General features: G+C 53.2%; 7 protein-coding genes across 7 annotated transcripts; 3 read left to right on the plus strand and 4 right to left on the minus strand.

The window, feature by feature from the left end:
* Positions 1 to 786: 786 nt before the first annotated feature.
* On the minus strand, positions 787 to 2,371 carry J4E84_000556 (uncharacterized protein; the record flags this gene model as incomplete). Its single annotated transcript, XM_049383194.1, has 2 exons — positions 787 to 2,082; positions 2,366 to 2,371. 2 exons carry the CDS (start codon positions 2,369 to 2,371, stop codon positions 787 to 789), a joined length of 1,302 nt encoding a protein of 433 aa, XP_049248712.1.
* A 175-nt stretch (positions 2,372 to 2,546) lies between these two features.
* On the minus strand, positions 2,547 to 3,677 carry J4E84_000557 (uncharacterized protein; the record flags this gene model as incomplete). Its single annotated transcript, XM_049383195.1, has 1 exon — positions 2,547 to 3,677. One exon carries the CDS (start codon positions 3,675 to 3,677, stop codon positions 2,547 to 2,549), a length of 1,131 nt encoding a protein of 376 aa, XP_049248713.1.
* Positions 3,678 to 6,327: 2,650 nt separating this feature from the next.
* On the plus strand, positions 6,328 to 8,409 carry J4E84_000558 (uncharacterized protein; the record flags this gene model as incomplete). The annotated part of the gene is made up of 2 exons (XM_049383196.1): positions 6,328 to 6,516; positions 6,562 to 8,409. The coding sequence occupies 2 exons, from the start codon at positions 6,328 to 6,330 to the stop codon at positions 8,407 to 8,409; spliced, it is 2,037 nt and encodes a 678-aa protein (XP_049248714.1).
* A 1,106-nt stretch (positions 8,410 to 9,515) lies between these two features.
* Positions 9,516 to 12,845, minus strand: J4E84_000559 (uncharacterized protein; the record flags this gene model as incomplete). Its single annotated transcript, XM_049383197.1, has 5 exons — positions 9,516 to 10,171; positions 10,220 to 10,773; positions 10,826 to 12,068; positions 12,240 to 12,641; positions 12,689 to 12,845. The coding sequence occupies 5 exons, from the start codon at positions 12,843 to 12,845 to the stop codon at positions 9,516 to 9,518; spliced, it is 3,012 nt and encodes a 1,003-aa protein (XP_049248715.1).
* Positions 12,846 to 13,285: 440 nt separating this feature from the next.
* On the plus strand, positions 13,286 to 14,432 carry J4E84_000560 (uncharacterized protein; the record flags this gene model as incomplete). The annotated part of the gene is made up of 2 exons (XM_049383198.1): positions 13,286 to 13,412; positions 13,462 to 14,432. The coding sequence occupies 2 exons, from the start codon at positions 13,286 to 13,288 to the stop codon at positions 14,430 to 14,432; spliced, it is 1,098 nt and encodes a 365-aa protein (XP_049248716.1).
* A 440-nt stretch (positions 14,433 to 14,872) lies between these two features.
* Positions 14,873 to 18,887, plus strand: J4E84_000561 (uncharacterized protein; the record flags this gene model as incomplete). The annotated part of the gene is made up of 5 exons (XM_049383199.1): positions 14,873 to 14,880; positions 14,971 to 16,568; positions 16,617 to 17,626; positions 17,674 to 18,027; positions 18,075 to 18,887. 5 exons carry the CDS (start codon positions 14,873 to 14,875, stop codon positions 18,885 to 18,887), a joined length of 3,783 nt encoding a protein of 1,260 aa, XP_049248717.1.
* Positions 18,888 to 19,051: 164 nt separating this feature from the next.
* J4E84_000562 (uncharacterized protein) lies at positions 19,052 to 22,105 on the minus strand (the record flags this gene model as incomplete). Its single annotated transcript, XM_049383200.1, has 1 exon — positions 19,052 to 22,105. One exon carries the CDS (start codon positions 22,103 to 22,105, stop codon positions 19,052 to 19,054), a length of 3,054 nt encoding a protein of 1,017 aa, XP_049248718.1.
* Between the last annotated feature and the right edge of the window lie 225 nt (positions 22,106 to 22,330).

The following is a 22,330-nucleotide window of genomic DNA, read 5'->3' on the forward strand; positions in this document are numbered from 1 at the left end:
CAGGCGCTACGGAGAGCCTGTCTCCGTGCCAGCTTCGGTCAGGTCAACAACACCTTAAACCAACGGTTTCACGAAAGCTCTACTACGGTAAGAGGCATACGCTCTGTGTGTGGAGAGGCTAACAATATGAGCTCCGGGACTACTTTGGTTAGCATGCCAGCAGAAGAAGAAGAGTCCACGGGTACGTTACGAAGGCTTGGCTATTCTAGCTTGAGTTGCAGTCTGCCTTGAGATGAATTTCAACTGCTGGGTTAGGGTGCGGCATGTGGCGTGCGGTGGGTGAGTATTGATCCTACCTAGGTACAAAAAGGGGAGGTCTAATCATCAGATTGTGGCCATCGGTAATGCGGGCCGTTTCTATCCTCGTCGATTGCTAATACTAATCACAGCGCTTGACGTTTGTCTTTAGATCCTTAAAAAATCTTTGGACTTTGCTCCGAACACATCTTGTTCAGGTCACCGGGCGAATTTCTGAGTCAAGCCTAAAAACACTGCGTCAAAATGGACATGTTTAGCGCGACGAAAAACGAGATGACGCATTAGATCCGGTATCATCGAGGACTGGAATCAAGCGTTATAGGACTACAACAAGGCGTTTAAGACTAACAATTGATGGTAACATATCTAGGGTGCATCGAACTACATCGACTATTCCAAGATTGTGTATCGACCTGTGAATAGGTCGGATCGTCCTTAGCGGTCTCGTCCTGTATTCAATCCTAACCCATCAGGTTTAGAGAGGTATCGTCGTTGTGGCGACATGCCGGCCCAGAAGGCTCGTCAAACTCAATCAGATACCTCTGGTCCTCTGCTTTGGATTGCAGCAATCAATTCCGCATTGCAGACGCCCATGTTAACAAGTTCAGGAGCTATCCCCGCTCTATGGGCGATACCAACCCAAAATCCGCGGGCTGGATCCTCATAGCGAGTGATTTCGAAGAGCAAGTTCATGTTCTCGACACTTAAATCCATCTCGGCGTTCTTTTCCGCAAGAGTGCGCCACCGCGCCAATATCAGCCCGCACATATGGTCATCTTGAAGCTGTGCAGCCAAGCAGTACAGGTCCATTAGTGAGCCGTTTCCGCGATGGAAACCTGCCGGCGCTTTTGTCAAACATCCGGCGGAGCTGCATTGCACGTACCACTGAACGACCTCTATAGATGAGCATTCAACCTGTACTGTCGTTTCGCTGTCGGCAGCCATTAATTGCTGAAGCACCACGGAGCTGCTACCAAGGTCTTCGAGGTCGCCGATGACAACTTCAGATGGTGAGTCATGTGCGTCATGTACCTCTAGTACAACCTTTTCGACGTGTGCCGACATTAGGTCGTCTATGTAGTTATGTACGTCTGCTCGATTTCGAATGGCATCTGGAGGCATCCATCCGGCGATGCGTTCATTGGAGATGGAAACTTCGCCCTTGTCCACACGCATCTGCGGTCTGTCAGCATGAGAGACCTCAGTAGGACCACGAACCTTTTGGTTGCTGGTGTAGGCTTGCACGCAAGGAGCTTGAGCGTGTAGGGCGGCAACCTTCGAGCGCCGAATGGCTTGTGTCTTTGGTTTCTTTGCGTACATTATTTTGAGGGGATAACCTGGATGTTTGGCTAACCAAGCAGGTCGGTGTTGTCGTGCGCGCTTCTCCATCGCCGCTGGACCCACAGACATATCGTACTTTTTGTTGTATGCTTCGGCGACTCCCGGCCACGGCAGCGGGCCGTATGTTTCTGACGACTCGCCATAGGCATCTGGCTTGTTATTGTCGCGTTTTATGATGATGAACCCGACCTGCTCTTCGGCATGGCGTTGCTTCCCCTCTCTTTCCATGGTAAGCATGGCGCGCTGAGTGACACGGTGAGCATTCTTCAGCGTAACTAATGTTGTCTCATCCGCTTGATCCTGTTCCGACTCTTTTTGACCCGGCTGATACTCATCTTCGCTGTCATCTGTCTCGCCTGTGACAATTGAGTCGGACGAATGATGAACTGTTCCGGGACCTGCAGTGGCCTTCAACATCTCCAGAGCACGCAACAAAGCGCTTTCGGAAGTAGCAACAGCATCAAGAACCATAGTTGAGCAAAGCTGGGGTGATCTCAAGATAGAAGAGATCTACAACGCTAAATGTACCTGCCTGGTGTAGACATTCACTAGACGGTATGTATTCACACGCGTGAGTTTCGGGGTGCATTGTCGACGTACCTAGCTACTACTCAGCGGGACGGGATGACTAGTTACAACCTCGATACCCATAGCACGTCCCATCTAGATGATTCTAGTTGAGACATGCTCTTGCGATGTTCGCAAGGTGTTGAGCTTGCATCTTCCAAAAGCATAATTTCACATGCTGTAGGTGCACAATGCTTACGGTCATAGTTTTGGGGATGAGAGAAGGCCAAGGCCGGTTTCATTGATCTCCAAAAGGGCAAAAAGTGATACTGATACTTGTTGTAGTTGTGCGCACGCTGATAAATAGAGTGGGATACATGAACTGACTACGAAATCGCCAAAAATTCACTAGGTGACGTTAAAAAAGCGTCTCTAGAGCCTTAGCCCATGGAAAAACGCTTTCCTATCCCCTTCTTCTTACTAGACCCACCAAATTTCGCCCTCATAGCCACCCAACTGCCTGGCTCTTTGTTCAGACGAGTCAAAAACATTGCTACGTCAGCTTTGATGGAATTGAAGCTTAGCATCATCTCGTTCGCGCTTTTCGAAATACCATTGAGATGTGTACGAGCTCGCTCTCCAGCAAGACCATGGTCCTCGCACATCGTCCGATGCACCTGCTCGTAGACATACAAGTCCTGGCTGGCTCCTTCCATGAGCGGATCTAGCTCAAGGGGCAAACTTGAAGTGCTGGAGTGGGCTGGATCGGAAAGCGACCGGAAAAGAATTTGGTAGATGTTCAATATCCTGAATGCGCGAGAGAAGAACCGATCTAAAGGTGCTGCCTCACTAACGATGGCGTTATACAGCGTCTCTGTTTTCTGTACCAGAGCAGCCTTATCGTTAAGAGAGGCGGAAGCAGATAAAACCTCAGACTCTAAGTCGTGAATGAGCGTAGTGAACGTTTCGCTAAATTGCTCGCTTTCATTCTCGACTTCAGACGTATGAGACAGTATCTTTGCAAATTTAGCTTCGTTGGCTGCTATGATCGCTGCGTCGTGTGCGCGAAGGTTGGTGAAAGTTTCAGCTGCCCGTTCGTTCTCGGCCTGTAGTTGCACAATGGTGAACTGAAGTTGTTCTAGCTCTTTTTGCAAACGGTCAGCTCTGGCGATAATTTCATCGGAGGCAGCTTGGTCCGTGACAGCGAGAGCAAGCTCGCGCTCGTAACGTTGTGCACGCCGTTGCGAATCTTCAGCAAGCTCACGGTAGTATTCGATCTGCCGGTGCGCCTGTTGGAGATCGACTTTGAGCGCCTTGAACTCTGCTGGTTGGTCGTCAATCTCTGCTTCCTTTTCCTTGATTTTCGCTCGCAATGTATTGTTATGAGTTTGCAGGTCTTGCTCACGATCTTGAATCTCCCTAATGTACTCTCGCGCTGCTTTGAGTTCGCTCAACTCCTTGAAGTGATCGCGTAAGACGTCTGGGATGGCGTCCTCTATCTGATAGCCTTTCGTTTTGACATTGGCTACAATATCGGACAACTGCTTCCTCATATCCCCGAGAGTAGCCATGAATGCGGTGGCGATGTTGCGTTGCTTCTCGACGGTTGTTGGGATTTTAAACTTGAGCCCGTGGAATGTACCGTCAGGAGTCTAAGAACGAGATTGATGTCGAACATGGTGTTGACATGGTTTCCCGACAGCGTGCATTCTAGGTGTGATGACGTCGATGGCGACGGTAAACCGCATCGTGCCCTTACAATGAAATGATCTGAGCAGTCGGGAATTCGTGACCGAAAAGGGTACTATGTGAGTACCACAGGCATAATTGGCTAGAATATGCCCGCATATCTTTAAGCTATAATGCGCAAGTGGCCGCAAGCTTTGCGCACTATGTGTATCGAGCAGGGAGGTATGACAGCATCCCTCTTAACCGGACAGGTAGTGAGTCGGAATGAATCTAGTATGGCCACTTTCAACCCGCTTTTCCAGACGAGTAGCCGTTTGGTCGAACTTATCGAGCTCGTTCCTAATTGGATCGCACCTTGCTTTATCAGTGGTAGAGACGAGGAGGCCATACTTTACTGGATCTTTCGGTGGGTAGGTCTGCCAGTACGATTGCCTGTTGCTGCTGATGACGGGCTTGGAAGAACGCCGCCAGGTTCGCGACACGTTCCATGCAGAGACTTGTACTTCGGGTCCCGCAAAACGGGAGACGACGTCGAGCAGCTCTGATATTTGGAACACTTGATGTCCCCGGTGAGCACACTGTCAAGATTTTGTTGTTTCTGATGGTGTCGGTATGGTGCGCCGCGCTGGTCAATGATGCATACCGTCAAGAGCTCCTGCATTACGCGAAAAGGACGCGTCGGAATCGGAACGCGTCGCATGCATCGGAACAGGTATGCGCAAGAACGAACGAGATTTGGATCCAAGGCAGCCGTGTGGCAAGCTAAGTCTTTAACATCGGTTTTCAGGCGACGTCATTTTTAGTTGCGCTGTGAGCGTGTAGCCCATAGCTTCCAGCGACATTGTTTTGCTGATGACAATGGTGACTTTGCGTGTGACGTCACATGCGACGCCCCTGAACGCCGGCTTTGTCTGCCTACCCCACTGCCATTCGGGCACCTTTCCAAGGCTCAAACCTCAATCCTTTTGAACCGGACTTGATGGCGACTACTCGGCGCGACGCGTTCCAGGACAAGAACGACAGTACTGTATTGTGAAGCAAAGGAGACGGCTTGTGGCGTCCGATCAAGGCTGCGCCCTCTGGACAAGCTGACCGGTCGCGCGACATGCACTAATTAAATGGTTATGTGCAGTTGCGATACGCCGCTGCGCGCTGCGGGACTGCGCGCTCAAACGTATGAAATGATGACCAGGCATCACTCCAGAGTCTCCTCGCGGGTGTGGTGTCTTTTTGTCTTCTCTGTCTGCATTCTGCGCGTGTAGGATCGCTACTCACATCACAAACTGCTTTCAACCTGCATCGGAAATGGAACCTCACCACTCCCCAAGCAATGATGCGGACTCCATAGGCGCCAGCTGTGGAGGTATGTTTACGTTGTCCAGTATGGGGTGTTCTTGCTAACACTGGAAACCAGGTACCCCGATTTTGTCCTAGTAAGCCCGGCTTTGATCATGTCTGGCAGTGTTAGCTGTGTCTATCCGATTGTCAGTCGCGCCGGATGTTTCACTCCTTCTTCAAGCCAGCAGCAAGCCGCAAGACCCAACGAAAAAATCCACTGTTCCCGGAAACGTAGCTTCTTGACTCAGACTATTCTCATCATCGCCAATCCATTACGCCGCCATTCCCGACGCGTAGACTAGCCCCGATCGATTCATCGAACACATGCTAGTTTGTGTTGATATAGACTCCATGGGTCAAGCGGAGGTACTAACTCGCGGCAAATTGCACAAGCAAGGCTCTGAGTTAGGGTAATGTCTGCAGGAAAACTAGAGCCAACGTCTAGAAGAGCGACAGCCCCTAATACCATGAGGATAGAGCCCGAGGGCATACAAGGTCGTAAAGGCAGCCGAAGCTATAAAGAGTAGAGAAGAAGCCGGTACGAACACAAGCTTGAGAAGAGACCTTATAGTAATGATCCGCTGAGGTGCAGGCACTGTTGTTCGAGAATCCGAGGACATGTTGCTCATAGACAACAACTGACTAACGGGGGTTCCGCTATCTGCACTCATAGTATGTCCGCGAAAGCGCAAGCCCCAGCACCTGTTTTGGAAACGAAATGGAGAAGTGGTTGTGTAGAGTGGAAGAGAAGCGCGGGGTGCAAAGGTTTTGATTGTTGTGACGCCAAGGCACTAGTACAGCACAGGTCCCATCACGTGGGACGTCGCCTCGTTGATGTGCGAAGTGAAGGAGGAGCTGAAGTTCTTGTTACGCGTAAGATATTGTCTGATTGGTTTAACATGTATGCAAAAGTCGTCAGGTGCTCTTATCGGGCTCATATACACTCATATGCTCTCGTGGCGGCGAGCAATGTCGATACTCGTAGCTTCAAGGCCATCGTTCATTGGCTAGAGGACGTGGAATTTCGCGTTTGGAGACCCCCACGTGCAACGCGAGCAAACGGTCGTCGTCAAGTGCCCAGATCCCGGTTCTGACCGATGTTTGTGTCCGTGGCTATTTTCGACTTGGGCTTGATCTCCTCACCTCCTCACACCACCACAGACAAAAAGGTTCTCCTCACATTGCCACACTAGGATGGAGACTGTCGCGCAGGATCTCAAGCGTAAGCACGTCGCCGATGAGCATTCACTGTCGGAATCCGAGGAAGTCAAGCGTACAAAGCATGAGGCGGATCCACAAAAACTGCTTGAGACATCTTCTCGTGTCATTGAGGGCCTCTTCTGGACTCTACCAGTGGAGTTGAAGGACTTAGTATCCGCTCATGTAAGTCTCCTCCCATATGCCAATCACTCTGTCTAACATTGCTAGCTTTCCGAACACGACCTCAAGCAGCGCCTGCAAGTCGCTTCAGGTCTTATACAGACTCACGGCCCACCCATCAACAAGCAGGGCGCCGCAGAATACTTCCTCAAAACGCTCTACAAGACGGTCTTCTTCTCACTACATCCGCAAGATGTGCATACATTCGACGGTTTGGTTGAGGGTTCCACCACGGCCAACTTCAGCGCGATCCGAAACGTACTCTTCGAAACGTTCATACCGACCAACGAGATCTTTGTCCGTCTACTGCAAGGCTTCCGGAAAGACAGTGATTCCAATGTCCGCATCGTCTCCTTCACAGCAGGATCGCTCGTCGACAACGCGACCTTGCTAGTTCTGGAGAAATTCTTCCAGCGCCACATGACTTCTTTAGAGGCCATCGTCATCCCGAGCTACGACGACGGCCCTATTCATAACGCATGGGCTTTCCACTATCCAAGAACCAAGGCCGAGGTCAAGGAGATTGATCGCCAGAACCTGATCGTCGCTTCAAGCAACCCGCCAATTGGTCTCCCCGGTCACCAGTCCTGCATCTTGGAGCAGACAGGCGACTTCGAACTGAGAGTCACCAAGCGCAGGCCAGACCTACCTGACTCATCAGAAAACAAGCTATCAAAGTCTGTTTCAACCAAGCTGGATGTTCTGGTCCACTCCTGGGCGCCCGCCAATCTCTGCCGCAAAATGGTAGCCGAGGACAACCGATATCGCGTTCGTGACCTCTCCATAACTTCTCTCCGCCAAGATCCGCGCATCAGGATGTCCATTGGTCCTATCATTGAAGGATTGGGATGGTCTCACCCCGTTTCGCTAGAGGAGTTGCGACTCAACTTCGTGAATTGCGCCGAGTACGGCAGGGCAATGATCTCTAGTGAGATGAATGAGCGACCAAGGATTATCAACATGGAGTCCATCAAACTGCTCCAACTCCACGAGTGCGACGGCAACATTGAGTTGATCAAGGGTATCTGTGAAGGTTCAGTCAACGTCGAGACATTCCTGTTCTCTGTGAACGACGGAGCGATCCATGACGACGAGGAAGACGCTCTTGTGCAGTTTGTTCAATCGGCGAAAAACTTGCGTACACTTTCTCTCGCATACATACCTCCTCCCATCCCGGCAAAGACACAGTCGTCCGACAGCCCAGAGCTCGCTGCCGACGAAGACTCTCCGGTAATGAGTCCCGGTAGTCGCCTCGACGGTACCCAGGAGCAGGCGCATGATGATGTCGATCAAGCCGTCTTCACGCAGGAGTATTGTCGTTTCCCTCTTGCTCGTCTTCTCGGTCCGGTGAATCGTCAACTACGCAGCCTGGCGCTGACACAAGATCTGGGATGCAAGATTCGCACGGAGGACTTGGTCTACATTGGCAATACATGTCCCTATTTGACAGACCTCGCCATAGCCTTCCCCGACATCGCCGACACTTTTCCAGGGGCCTATCTTGACGCCTACGTCAAGCTGCAACTCAAAGCTCTCGCCGATGTTCTCAAAGCCTACCAGAACCTCAAATACCTCCAGCTCATCGCAAGCGGCGCCCACCGCGACCTCTCTCCTGGATACGTCTCCCCCCTAGAGCGCATTACGCGTCTAGTAATCAAGAGTCTTGCAGAACATGGTCTGCAGATCGAATACTTCACCATCGCCCTTCGTAACGATGAACATCCGCATGCATACGGCGCCGAAGCATGCCATCTTCGCGTCCATCCCGATGCCGATTTGTCTGAGACTGTGGGTGAGAAGACACTGAAGCGCGACATGGCTATGTATGGCGATTGCTTGCGATGCAACTTTGAGGATGTTGTGCAGAAGAAGACAGGCTTTGCGTACGATTACTGAGTGCTGGTGGAGGAGGAGGATGGTGCGTGGGATGAGTCAAGTAGTTCTTGGATGAAGTTTGCGCATCGACGCCATAGCCAGAAGATGATCAATGATACCAATGCCCCCTGTCACGAGACTTATGCAGTACCGTGATGACCTTCAATGCCCTCCCTGACTCACAATTGCGCTCCTCATACACGTTGGAACCTTCTGGCCTCTACAAAATATACATGGAAAGAAGTGTTTGATTACCATCTCGTGCTCTTTCGAACACTTTGTGCCGACCAAAACGGGTTCCGTATACGATTACTTCGAGAGATGAGGGTGGAGCGTGGGGTACTTCAACTGTGTTCATAGCCATACCTGTACGTAGATGCCATAGCGAAGAGGCATTCAATGATAAAACTCTTCTCATTCTCGACGTCTTTACGGTATCCTGTGCCATTCAGTACCTTCGCGGCTATCACTCTGTAAATACCATGGGCACTGAATACCTCCCGGCCTCCATATTAGCGAGCTATCTTCAAGGTGTAACACGTTTGTATCCCCCTCGACATGCCGTGTATTTGGATGTTTTAGTATGTATGTATACACTATCGCTACTGATTGAGCCATCTGAAAGCGCACCAGAGCACTGCCGTCAATCAAGAATACCTCTGCATGTCTCCAATTACCGTCCCAAAGCACACTAGAGCACTATGTCCAGTCAACATCCCCCTTGCATATCAAGTTTTTCACGTGACCGTAGGGTTATACAAGTATACCCCAGTCTCAGAACATGACCTTGTTGAGGTACCGTGATGTGCTTTGATACCTCAGCCAGATGCGCGTGCACTCGGGAAACACAGCGAATACCTCCAGCCTCATATATCCCCGTACAGAAAGACGTCTGCTAACCTCAAGTAGCTGCCAGGGTAAGGCGAGTGAACAACAACAGGCCAGCTAAGACATGGAATCCGACAAGGTAATTGACTTTCATCTCAACTCATATAGTATATAAAGTGGCAAAATGGTATCATACGCCATCCGATCCACTCCATAATGAGACAACCGAAACCCCACCTTAGAAAAAGCAAACTCCACACGCAGTAGTCTAGTATACATTTGTGACTGCGCCAAGGGTATCAACCGGTATTATGATCTCCTGGCGCGCCATCTGCTCCAAAGCCATTGTTTCCAAAGGTGCCATCGCCAAAGTAAAGCATATCGTGGGGTAGGTACTCCAAGTCCCAAGGCATCATGTCGGCGCCTAGTAGTGACATGTCGACGTCCTGGGTGTCGATGACCATGTCGCCGAAGGTGTTGTCTGAAGGTGTGTTGAAATTTCCGAATGTCGGTGAGAACTCAGTTTGAGGTGTAGGTTGCAGTTGGTTGTGTTGGGCAGATGAGCGGGTGTATGAAGTCGGATTTTGTAATGGCGTTCTTATGGCTGTTGGCGAGCCGCCTGAGAACGGAGAATGCAGATTCAGAAGCAGGTCAGCATCTGAAACCAATACTGGATCTGGTGTGGGCATGTGGTTGAAGGTTGGGTTTGAGGGCGGTGGAGGCATGGATGCCGAGCTGAATTGCGAGAAACCCGATGGTGATGCTATAGATTGGCGTGGCTCGAATTTGATGGGAGGATCGGATATCAATGATGCGATAGAAGGCTGAGTACTTGCTGGGAGTGTTTTGGAAGGTGGCGGCCTCGTACTCCGGTTTTCGCCATTCTCGGAAGTGTACATGACAGCGACGTTGGTTGATGGAGAGTTCATGGTACCAGTAAGTGACCATCCGATTGCTATGAACTGTTAGTGAGATTTCGAGAACATGGGCATTGATAACATACCTTGACTGGGGTGTACCATGGGCGAGCCAGGCATGTTCGGCGTTCTCGCGCCCTTCCGAATGGCGGCTGCCATCTTTGCGACGTCCGCTTCAGAGTTTTGCGCAGTCAGATAAGTTCCCCAGCTCAGTTTCCTCCTCCAACCAGGGCTAGTGAAAGATGGCTCGGGTCGAGGGGCTTCTAATGCACTTTCCATCTCCTCGGCAGTGTACAGCAAGGGGTCGCCAACACCCTTTGCCTTTTGGTCTAGCACAGTCATGATGTACTTGACACCCGCCCAGTAGGTTTCCAAGGCCTTGAGGGCACGATAACAGCGTTGATAGTTTTGGTTAGCAGCGGAAGCGAGCAATGTGTGCTTAGCGGCGGTCTGCTTTTGTTCCAGATCTCTGGTAGAGCTGTTGTTTGGATTCAGACGGTCAAGAGATTGATGGTTGGCAGCTTTTTGCCAATTCTCCCCGTGCCGGCCAGGGCTTGCAGGGCGAGACTGAGGCTGCGACGAAGCTGAGTGCAGCGCGGTCTCTTTGAGGAAAGCACATGCGGCGATGTATATTGGTTGACTAAGAACAGTCAGTATGCGAGTTTTGCATCGGGAACCTAACCTTATCCTACCTGGTAAAAGGATTGCCGATGCCAGTCTTCACATCAATGAGCTCGGTAAAGGCCAGGATGTCGGCAACAGTCTTTGCAGAAGACATGGAAAGCTCCCTGCTATTGGTGGACAGTGATTGCGGTGTTCCCTCAAACGTCCTGAGCAACGTTGGCTGATGCAGAAGAACGATCAAGGTATGGAACCAGCAATGGAGGAGGAGAAAGTTAGTGCCCTGGTGGAGCTTGACGTATTGCTGAAAGTTGACCGCATTGAAGTGCAGCTTGGGCGACAGGTTCTGATAGATGCCCGTCAGCCTATCTTCCCAAGCTCCGAGTTGCTTCTGTAGGTCAGCAGTAATATCAGCGGCACTTCGTATCCGGTTAAGGAGATCGGTAACACGGCCGTATAGATGGATGATGCGGATCAGCGCAGGAAAGGGCAATGGCCAACCGGAAGAGTCCACTTCATCCAGAGAGGGAAATGAGATCTCGATGTCGCGATCGCGAAGGGTCACCGGCCGTCCTGTTCCAGAAGATATAACGCGGTCGAGGAAGAAGATGGACCAGAAAGTGTCCAGCCTCTCTCGCTCGGCAGCTCTCTGCTCTTGCTCCTCTGCGCTAGCCCCGTGATTGTCTAAAACTGTGGATTGCTCCGAATGCCGTCCACCATCCGGGTCGCTCTTGACAGAATTTGGGGTTGGGCCTTTTCGTCCCTCATACTTCAGGCCTCCCACAGACTGCATGCCCAGATCCTGCGCCATTCGTATGGCAATCCCCAGATACATCCAGAGTCCACTGTCGCGACTCGCACCGAATTCATCATATGCAAGAAGCAGCGCCGCCTGTACCACTGCTACACTGGGACACGGAAAAGCGTCGGGAATAGCTGACTTGGCTCGCTGCGCAAACGCTTGGCCATGCTCAGAAGGCGGGATCGTGGAGGGTTCTGCATCGCCTTCCTTCTGCACGTCGCTCTTGCCTGTCAGCATAGGATGTGTCGAAAATCGGGCCGCTAACGCACAGACGGCATCTACGAGGATTGCGTCTACCTGCTTCTCCTCCAAGTCACGCATGAAGCGCTCTCGTTGTAGGAATGGGAAGGAGCAGCCGAGATGCACAAAGAACAGCTTGCAGAGGTGGGTAATGAGTGGACTTGGAGACATTGACGAGGCGTCGTATACGGGTATCTCGGCGGGTGTACGGGCTTCTGGCACTGGTGGTGAGCCTACTGATGGTTGCGCGGGTGAGGATTCGATTGCGTGTTCTGGACTTGTTAGCTACACGACACGGAGTTACAGCAGAGCAGCAAGAGCCGGATGCGCCGGCCTTTGCACGAGCACAGCCTCATGGGCTGAGAGCTTGGCTTCTGAGACACAGGTGCTCTCCGGTAACAGCATCATGAGCTGCATATCCATGGTGTGCGGGATGAACGTACGATCTGATGTAGTCTGAGCACTACCATGCTGCTTTCCTCGCACTTTGACCACCATCTGTCGCAAACCGGGCAAAATGGCTGTAGGCCCAAAGTACCTGAAGTATGGCATTCTGTTCCGCGTGCTCAGGCTTAAGCCCCCGCTGCTTCCTGTCGACTCGACCTTGGGCGAGGCATGGACGCTTGATTCGGAGGTTTGCGACGTCGTATGGGGAAGGTGCGGCCGTGTGAGCAGCGGGTCGATGGGAGGCTCTTGTTTTCGGGAAGGCGCGCTATTCGAGACGGAGCTTTCTCTTCTTGCAGCCTTTTTGCCTTCTTTTTGGTGTTCGCTCGTGCCATTATCGTCTCCGTAGCCGGCGCATTCGTGCTTGTTCTGGACACAGGTTCCGCATACAGGTCGCTCACCTATTCTACCGTCAGCAAATGATAGACAGACTTGCCCAACTCCGTACCAGAACACCGCGTCTTCTTCTTCCTGCATGTCAGGCACGCGGAATTGATGCGCCGCCTCTTCGCATAGGGACCATCATGGTTCGTCACAAAACGGATAGGCTTGGGCTGGGGCGCGGCAGCATTCGCAGAGGCCGTCTGAGGGGCTCCTTGATTCATTAAAAGCAGAGTGTGGTCTCAGCGGCAAACGGGAATGACCGCATCAAAGGCCGTGTTGGATGCTGCAGGGAAGGTAGATTTGAGTGGGGTAGCAACAGCTGCCAGATGCGCGTCAACGGTCGATCACGAGCCAGACCAGACAGTGGAGAAGCTGCGAGGAGACGAGAAGCTGTGGAGAAGCCAGCGCATATTCAGCAAGGCTGGCACAGGGCGATCGGCAAACGCTACGACGTGACTCTGCTACCCGACGGGCGTGTGTTGACGGCGAGTGGTGGTCTGGGTTGCGGAGCGGAGAACCCCAGATTAGTCGTCGACGCTACCCGGGCCATGCATCAATTCATGTCCGAGCGCGTCTGGCGTGCTGGGAAAAAGTCGCCGCGGCGGTCCCACCTGGGCTGGGAGCAGCGTGCACGCCATCTGCACCCTCGCCCAGCACCGCCATGGAGTCAATTCGCCCAGCCCTCGCCAGCATCCGGCTGTCGGCGCCCAAGAGAGCCTACAGACCACTTTACCAATGTCTGCACACATCAGCCGCGCGGGGCGCCACGCCGCTGCCTCATCCATCGGGTACGAGACACGACGTAGCCAAGATGGCTCAGCAATTAACGTCTGACAGTACCCGGACCACCGCCTGCGACGCCCGAGCCACAGCCATCAGATGCATCTGAACGGGTTGCAAGAAAGAGGCGGCAGGCCGACATGATGAAGCAGGCGCGCGAGATGCGCGACGTCTACGCCCCCACCAACAAGCCCAAGAACATGCTGGCCAAGCGCTTTTGGAAAGACGTCTCGATCAAGGAGGACGAGGGCGGCCTTCAGGTCTTTCTCGACCACCGACCTGTGCGAATGCCCAACAAGCAGATCCTCACGGTACCCGCATCGAAGCCCCAGCTGGCGACTGCCATTGCCCTCGAATGGGATCTCCTCATGAGCGCGCAGCAGGCCCTCAAGAACGACTACATCCCCATGACCTCGCTCGCCGCGCGTGCAATTGATATCGAGGCGGCAGACAAAGAGGGGAGGGAAAACATCAGGAACGACATCCTCAGCTATTTCATGCGCGTGCTGGACACAGACACCCTGCTCTGCTGGGCGCCCGCAAAGGTCATGAACGAGACGCTCCAGAACGGGAAGACACTGCGCGAGCTTCAGGAGGAAGTCGCTACAGGCATCATCGCCTACCTCCAGACACACGTGTGGCCTGGTGTAGAGATCAAGCCCACGCTCGACCCCGAGACCATCATCCCCACCGAGCAGCCAGAGATGACAAAGCAGGTGATCCGGGGTTGGTGTGCAGGTCTTCCAGCCTACGAACTGGCAGGGCTCGAACGCGCAGTGCTGGCGTCCAAGAGTCTGCTAGTCAGCGTGCGGTTGATCCACGAATGGGGCGAAGCATTTGCGCAGTCGCGAAAGGTGACCGATGCGCCGCGCTTCGGCATCAAGGAAGCCACCGAGGCGTCGAGTCTCGAGGTTACGTGGCAGACGAAGCAGTGGGGTGAGGTAGAGGACACGCACGATGTCCAGAAGGAAGATCTACGGAGGCAGCTTGGTAGTGCTATCATCCTCGTGGGCGGCGACTCAGCCTGAGCACGTGAAGATGCTATGTAGACAATGTACAACATGAACATTTCCAATGCACGTGTCAGGACGTAGTGCCGTACCTAGGCAGAGCCAAAGCTTAGGCTCACCAAGCTGGAGTTCGCCCAATGCACGCATTCACTAGGCGAATCCGCCATGACATATGCCCGAGCAGGATGTTGGGATAATCGCTCGGTAGCCCAGCCTAGCGGAGCAATAGTCGTGATTCGCTGAAGCAGCGGCCTGGATGGTGCGCCCCTGACGAAAGCCCCCAAAACTGTCACGAAGCCCCGCCGCGTCAGTGGTGAAATCCTACAAAGTCGCAACAGCTGCACACGATCTATAGAATACAGGACTCGGTGCTGACACACATCCAACCGAACCCCTCCTCCCTCTGCCCGCCGCCTACAGGCCCGCATATCCTTGGCCCGTTGGCCAATCACACAAGCATGGAAGGGTAGGTGCTCCAAGCCCGCTGGCGTCATGGCGGGGGACATGTGGAGGAGGACGGTGATAGCCCAGAAGCACGTCTGACAGCGTATTGCAGGCACAAGCGCTCCAAGTCGTCGAGCGTCAAGAACCTCCTGTCGCGTGTCACTTCCAAGCCCGACGGAGCTGCCGCGACCACAGACAGCAGCGACACTTCTCCGCCCAGCACAGCCGTCTCGGCCAGCTCGCAGCCCGCGCAAGCTAGACCAACAACATCGGGCCACAGTCGCAGTCTGTCCAAGAAGCACAACCCACACCTCTCGACCAGCATGTCGAATACAGGCGCCGGGCAGGACAGCCTGAGCCCCGTCTCGCCCAGCGTCCAGCAAGCGCCCAGCTCGCCCACGGGCAAGTCAACTTCGATAGAGCAGTCGGTGAAGCTGTTCCGAGTATTCGAGTCGCTCCGCAATGGCGACACCGCAGCCATATCGAGGGCCATCAGGGACCAGGCAGGGCCAACAGACGGCGAAGAGGGCAGGTCGTCGCTGCAACTGCCCAGCGCGCGCACGGAAGGAACGTCCATCCTGCACCTGGCCATCCAGTGCGCCGAGGTGCCCGTCATCGAGTTCGTGCTATCCAATGCGACAGCCACACCGGACTCGCCCATCGATATCAATGGCCGCGACCGCGATGGCAACACCCCGCTCCACCTCGCAGCGACGCTGGGTCGCGCGCCCGTCGTCCGAATGCTTCTCGACCAGCCTGGTATCAACGACTCCGTCACCAACTACAACGGCCAGACGCCCTTGGATCTCGCTCGCACACCGGACATCTTCCAACAGCTACAGCTCTCGCGATCCATCTTCATCGACACCAACGTCAAAAAGATACAGCACATGGTTTCCGCTGGGGACATGGACTCACTAGAGAAGATACTCCAGGATGCTAGGATAAGGAGCACGCTGGACGTTAACGGCGGAGAGCTGGCGACTGACCCGGTTGTAATGGATGCGGGCGGTACCCTGCTGCACGAGGCGGCCAAGAAGAAGGACATCAAGCTAGCTCAGCTTTTGCTGCTCAATGGAGCTGACCCGTTCCGTCGTGACCGCAAAGGCAAGCTTCCTCAAGACTACACCAAAGACGACCGCACGCGCGCCATCCTGAAGCGATCACCCGCCGCAGCCGCAGCCCAAAGGGGCATTCAAGAAAAGACCATACTCGCAGGCGGACCCCCGGGCCAGACTGCGACGGAGAGCGGAATGGGCGCAAGAGAGTCGCGTGAGATGAAGGGCTACCTCAAGAAATGGACCAACTACACGACCGGATACAAGTTGCGGTGGTTCGTGCTTGAGGACGGCGTTCTCAGCTACTACAAGCACCAGGACGACATTGGGTCTGCATGCCGCGGTGCTATCAATATGCGCATAGCGAAACTGTACATGGATCCCCAAGACAAGCAGCGATTTGAAATCCAGGGCAAGTCGTCGGTCAAGTACCACCTCAAGGCAAACCACCAGGTTGAGGCTAAGCGATGGTACTGGGCTCTGAACAACTCAATCCAGTGGGCCAAGGACGAGGCTCGCGAAGAGGAGAAGCGGGCGAACCAGGATCAGGAGATGCTGAAGCAAGCCAAGATTGAGCAGATCAAGGGCGAAGGCGACACGTCCAGTATTGGCAGCTCCAAGGTAGCACCAAGTTCGCGAAACTTGACTGCTGGTAAGTGTCACCAACTTCCGACCACGTATGACACACTAACACATCCAGCATCCACTCTCGGCGTCCCTCACCCAAGTCTGGACAACACATCCTCACGAACTGCAGTCAGCGTGACAGAGGACCCTGGAAGTGCCTACGAGCCTAGCATGAACGGACAAGGACTGGACAGAATGGTCAGCCACATGGGTACCGCTACCATAGCTGGCGACGACGAAGACGAAGACGACTATGGCGACGATACGAGCAGCCACGAGATGAAGCCCCAAAGCAAAGACGCATTCAACATCACAGCGCAATCGGCTAAGCTACAGCTCGATCTCCTGACATCCGTGTCGTCGGCACTCCAGACAGAGAGGAGCCGAACACCCGACTTGAAGATTTCCGACCCAATGATGCTACAAGCATTTGCCTCGTACGAATCCGCTATCGGGAACCTGAAGGGGCTAATCGGCGATCTGCTTCGCATATCCAGAGATCGTGATGCCTATTGGCAGTACCGCCTAGACCGCGAGGCCAATGTGAGGCGCATGTGGGAGGAGAGCATGGCCAAGGTGGCAAAAGAGCAGGAAGAGCTTGAGAACCGGATAGGCGAGTCTGAGGAAAAGCGACGGAAGCAGAAGAAAGCTCTACGGGAAGCCTTGGAAGATTACGAGACGACTGGCCCCAAGCCGGATGCCAAGGACGACGAGGACGACTTCGCCGACGCGCCAGAAGATGCCCAGCAACAGAAGGATATGACATCACATGTGGGACTTCCTGCTAAGAGCCAAAAGGTCAGGAGGAAGGCTACATTTGCAGACATTGCTGCCGATATCTCAGACTCCGATTCGGAAGATGATGAGGAGTTCTTCGATGCGGTTGGTGCTGGAGAGGTCGAGGTTGTTGAAATGCCTGCAGCTGCACCCAAGGAGCCCACGCAAGTAGACATTCCGGCCTCTTCAGACGACCCGTTCGAGAGGAAGCACATGGAGATTGCCACAGCATGGGCAGGCTACGAAGACGGTCCGCGGAAGAGGCTCGCAATGGATGCCGACGACAGGCCTAAGATATCACTATGGGTAAGTTTGATGGCGTGACTAGTTGTGCAGATGCTGACATTGTTCAGGGTATCCTCAAGTCCATGATTGGTAAAGACATGACCAAGATGACACTCCCTGTCTCTTTCAACGAACCCACTTCACTGCTTCAACGTGTCGCTGAAGACATGGAGTACACGGATCTGCTTGACACTGCTGCTGAACGCGACGACTCTACCGAGCGCCTACTTTACGTGGCTGCCTTTGCTGCATCGGAGTACGCTTCGACTATTGGACGTGTCGCCAAGCCTTTCAATCCACTTCTCGCCGAGACCTACGAGTATGCCCGACCAGACAAAGGTTACCGTTTCTTCATCGAGCAGGTCAGCCATCACCCACCGATTGGTGCCGCCTATGCGGAGTCCAAGAAGTGGGATTACTACGTAAGTGCTAGAAGTATGTTCTCTCTACCATTTCTAACAATGTCCAGGGTGAATCTGCTGTGAAGTCGAAGTTCTATGGAAAATCTTTCGACATTAACCCTCTCGGAACTTGGTTCCTTCGTCTTCGCCCTACTGTCAACGGTGGGAAAGAGGAGCTCTACACCTGGAAGAAAGTCACCTCCTCGGTAATCGGCATTATAACTGGTAACCCCGTTGTCGACAATTACGGTACTATGGAAATCACCAACTGGACGACGGGTGAAAAATGTCTGATCGAGTTCAAGCCTCGTGGTTGGAAGGCTTCGTCAGCTTACCAAGTGGTTGGTAAGGTTTTCGATAAAGAGAACAGGGTCCGCTGGAGTATCGGTGGACGATGGAACGACAAGATCTACGCGCGCTTCACGCCGGGCTTCGAAGATGCAGACGTTGAGAAGAGTGGAAAGAGTTCAAAGCATGACGACAACAAGGCTTTCCTGGTCTGGCAAGCTCACGAGCGTCCAACGGGCATTCCCTTCAACCTTACCCCCTTCGTGGTAACTCTCAACGATATTCCCGACAAGCTGCGCCCGGTCGTCGCACCAACGGACACGCGTCTCCGTCCCGACCAGCGCGCTATGGAGGACGGCGAGTACGACTTTGCGGCCGTGGAAAAGAACAGGGTCGAAGAGAAGCAGAGAGCGACTCGCAGACAGCGAGAGGCTGAAGGCAAAGAGTTTGTACCCAGGTGGTTCCACAAGGGCAGGTGTGAGACTACTGGCGAGGAGTACTGGGTGTTCAACCATGAGTACTGGAAGGTGCGAGACCGTGTCGCCAAGGGAGAGACGACATGGCAGGATGCCGGCGCGGAAGACATCTTCTAGACTTCCGTTCAATCTTCTCTATGAGGCTCGCTAGTAGGATAGATACAGGCGATTAATGTGCATGGTCATATATCTTCTTCGAAAAAGCTTCTCTGTACAAGAGGGCCATTACCTGCTTATGCTAATACATCTGACTATCCAATCCACTGCACCGGTCATTCCATCTACACGTCCCCATCATCCAACTCAACATAAAGCCTCAACTCTTTCTCCAACATAACCCTATACAACCTCCCCTTATCCTCCTCCCCGAACACATCCCTTGCTTCCGTAAAAGCAAGCATGATGTATTCCTTACACCAAGGCAGATTCCTCAACCCAGCGTAAAACGTATCCTTGACCCGTTGCTCCGCCTCCTCAACGCGTACCTCCCATCTACTCTTCTTGCCATCCCTACGCGGTCTTTTATTCGCCCGCTGTCTCGCCGACTCATCACGTAGACACCTTATCTCAAACTCCACATACGCTTTCCACAGCGCGGGACACCGGGATCCAGTGGTAGACTCCGTTGCGCGCTTGTACAATGCACGAATGGAATGCGTCGTGGAGCCTGCAATCTCTCCCTTGAGGGTTTCGTAGTGTATCGCGAATGCCCAGCCTGCTATACTCCTTTCTTCGGGGCTTTGCAAGGCGTTCTGGTGCATGATACCGCGCACGCGATCGTCGATGGAGAAACGGGCTTCGTTGGCGGCGTAGAGAGCGAGGAGGATCGTGTTGGTTGGGAAGCGGGATATGAGGGGTTCGAGAGTCGTGCGGATGAGAGAGGGTTTGACGATGGGGGCGTGAATGGTGTGGTGGGTCAGGAGGCTGGCAATGGATTGCGCGTGCAGTTCTGCGACGGCGGAGATGGAGAGGTGGTGCGATGTGAACCATGAGGTAAGGTTGGCGTGGAGTTCGAGGGCGTGTGAGGCGGAGTTGTTGTGGGTGAGATAGGCTAGGAGGGCGAGGAGGGAGGTGCTTGTTATTGCTGTGGTGTAGTCGTGGTGGAGGAGGGCGTGTTCGCTCTTTTCGCTGAGGGTTAGATGTCCCGTCTCTAGGAGAGTATTACCAGGATGCGAGTCTTTGGCTGCGCCGGTTGAGAGGTTCCCCTTTGGTGAGACAAGCCGCCATAGAGCTTCGCTGTGTTCGCCTCTTCGGAGCGCTTCCCACACCCAATTGCTGAAGAGTTCCAAACTCCAAGGTGCCGATAGCACGCTAACCCCCTTTTGCATAGATAGCGCCATGCTGAAGACTTGATCTGCTTTGGCTGAGTTACCTAGACGCGATTCGACTAACCCATAGGCGTTGTATAAGCGCAGGCTTGACGGACGTGCTTTGAGTAATCGCTTTGCGGACTTGAAAGCTTCAGATGGGAAGTGTCTCGATTCGAAAGCCAGCAGATACTCTCCTATGATATCATCGCTCGAAGGATCTGAGGCTAGAAGCTTGAGCAAGCGCCTGATGAAGTCTGCATCAAGCCTGATGCCATCTAGTGAGAAGCTTTGCTCGAATAGGAGTTCTGTAGTCATTTGAAAGTGTTTTGCTGAATAATTTGAAGAGCGTTTGGTGGCTTTAGTGAGTTCCGTAGAATCGTCGGTGTCTGAGGACACAGCGTGCCAGTAGCGCTGCAAAAACGGACCAGAGGACCAGGAACGTTGTTTTGGTATGCGATATGGCAAATTTGGCAAGCCGCAGAAACACAAGAAAGCCTCAATCATCAGCGTTGCCGGTATATCGGGCGATATGATGGTCAGGTATGGCTCGACATCAGAGAAGAAGATTGTGTGAAATGCATCATCCTCTGCTACATCGTCCGACGTGCGACCAGGGAGTCGTAACACCGACGTAGCCTCCACTTCGCGCTTTCGGAAATCTTCAAAGACTGTGTCCAGTGCTTCTTTCTCGAGCAGTGATGAAGGTCCTGGGGGTGGCGCATCATCTATGTTGCTGCTCCTCCATCCCTTTGCTCCGGACTCGCCGATACGTGCTACTTCGCTTTCCCAGAACTGTTCGAAAGCCTGTTGGTCTGCGTCTACTTCTGGTCGTAGCAAATGATGTTCGAGTAAAGCTTGCCACACTGCGAGAGCGAGTTCCTGGTATCCTGCATCGTGTGTCATGGATGTCAAACGTAGCAATATGTGCAAGGTCTGTTCCGGTGACATTTCGCTTTTGTTTGTACGAAGAGACTCGATGCATTTGAAGAAGGTCGCCCGGCACTCCTCAAACTTGAAACTTGTGAATCGTGATTGCACAAAGTCAAGATACCTCATCCACAGCTCCACACTCTGAGGGTGCTTCGCAAGCACGTCCTTCCATTTGCTGGCCAGTCTGGCGCCGTCCCAGGCCCTTTCTGCTTCTTCCAGCAGTCCTTTGTACAGCTCCAGCCTGCTGTCTTGATCTGCGCCAATCTTTTTCAAGGCCTCCTCATATGTAGAGATACGTATATCAGCAAGATGTGCTCTATCAGATGCAGTCAGCTCAGCAGATGGTCTTTCGAGCTTTAGCATGGCTTCTTGGTGACTGATCAAGTCCAACCAGCTCTGGAGATCTTCAGGATGCTGTTTCGTCTGTCGCGCGAGCTCCGAGTTCTTGCGAGTGACTTCAGTGTCGATTATAATATCAGGGTCCGACTCATATTGCGTGTCTGGATCCACAGGCTCGTTGGACTTTGGCCCTTCGATGGCGCGGTAGTCTGTCTCAGGCTCCATCTCGGCGTCTTCATCCTCACTGTCATCGCGCTTCCTCTTGGTATTTGCAGATAATGACAGAAAGTCCTGAGAGTGGTCCACATCGGGGACCTCGGCCTTCAGCAGCCGCAAAGCGTGCTCACCCGACTTGTTCGCACGCTTGCTCGTCAGCAGTCGCTCTTGCCGTCTTCGTGTCGCTGGCGTAACGAGTATTTTCCGATCCGTTGAGTACTCTCTATCGATCTTTTGGTTTACAGAGAGTCCGAGTATGAAGCCATGACCGAAGCGACGATAGGGTGGGATGTCGTAACGGTTCATGGATCCATACCGCAGTACGTCAGGATCTCCGCGTCGGTCGCTGAAGTAGGGCCTGTCTTTGCTTGAATCGCGCTCGCGAATAACTCGCTTTGGCGATGGTGATCTCCCCTTGGTAGAGTGTTTTTCTTTCGATAATCGTTCGGCTTTCTCATGGTGTTCGGGTTCCTTGGGTGGCTCTGGGGCGGCCTTGGGTTTTGGCCGGAAGCTCGCAAACTTAGGAATGCTCGACGCCATTGCGTAAGGTGCAACTCCAGCAATCCTCTATTTGTAGATGGAGCTTCAGGCTAGTATCATAGTTGTGGTCGCTGCTTTCAGTACAGGAATCTACGCGACGCGCGTAGTCATGAGTCAAAAGACAGATTTCGCATTGACAATTCAGACATGCTCCTCACAGAAACAGGGCTGGCAGGCGTATGTCTTCTACTGTGAAGACAAAAAGGATGGAAGATCAGAGGTAAG

This window comes from Alternaria hordeiaustralica, assembly GCF_023758085.1.
Source record: "Alternaria hordeiaustralica strain BMP 2776 chromosome Unknown scaffold_1, whole genome shotgun sequence".
In the NCBI taxonomy this organism is placed as follows: Eukaryota; Fungi; Ascomycota; class Dothideomycetes; order Pleosporales; family Pleosporaceae; genus Alternaria; species Alternaria hordeiaustralica.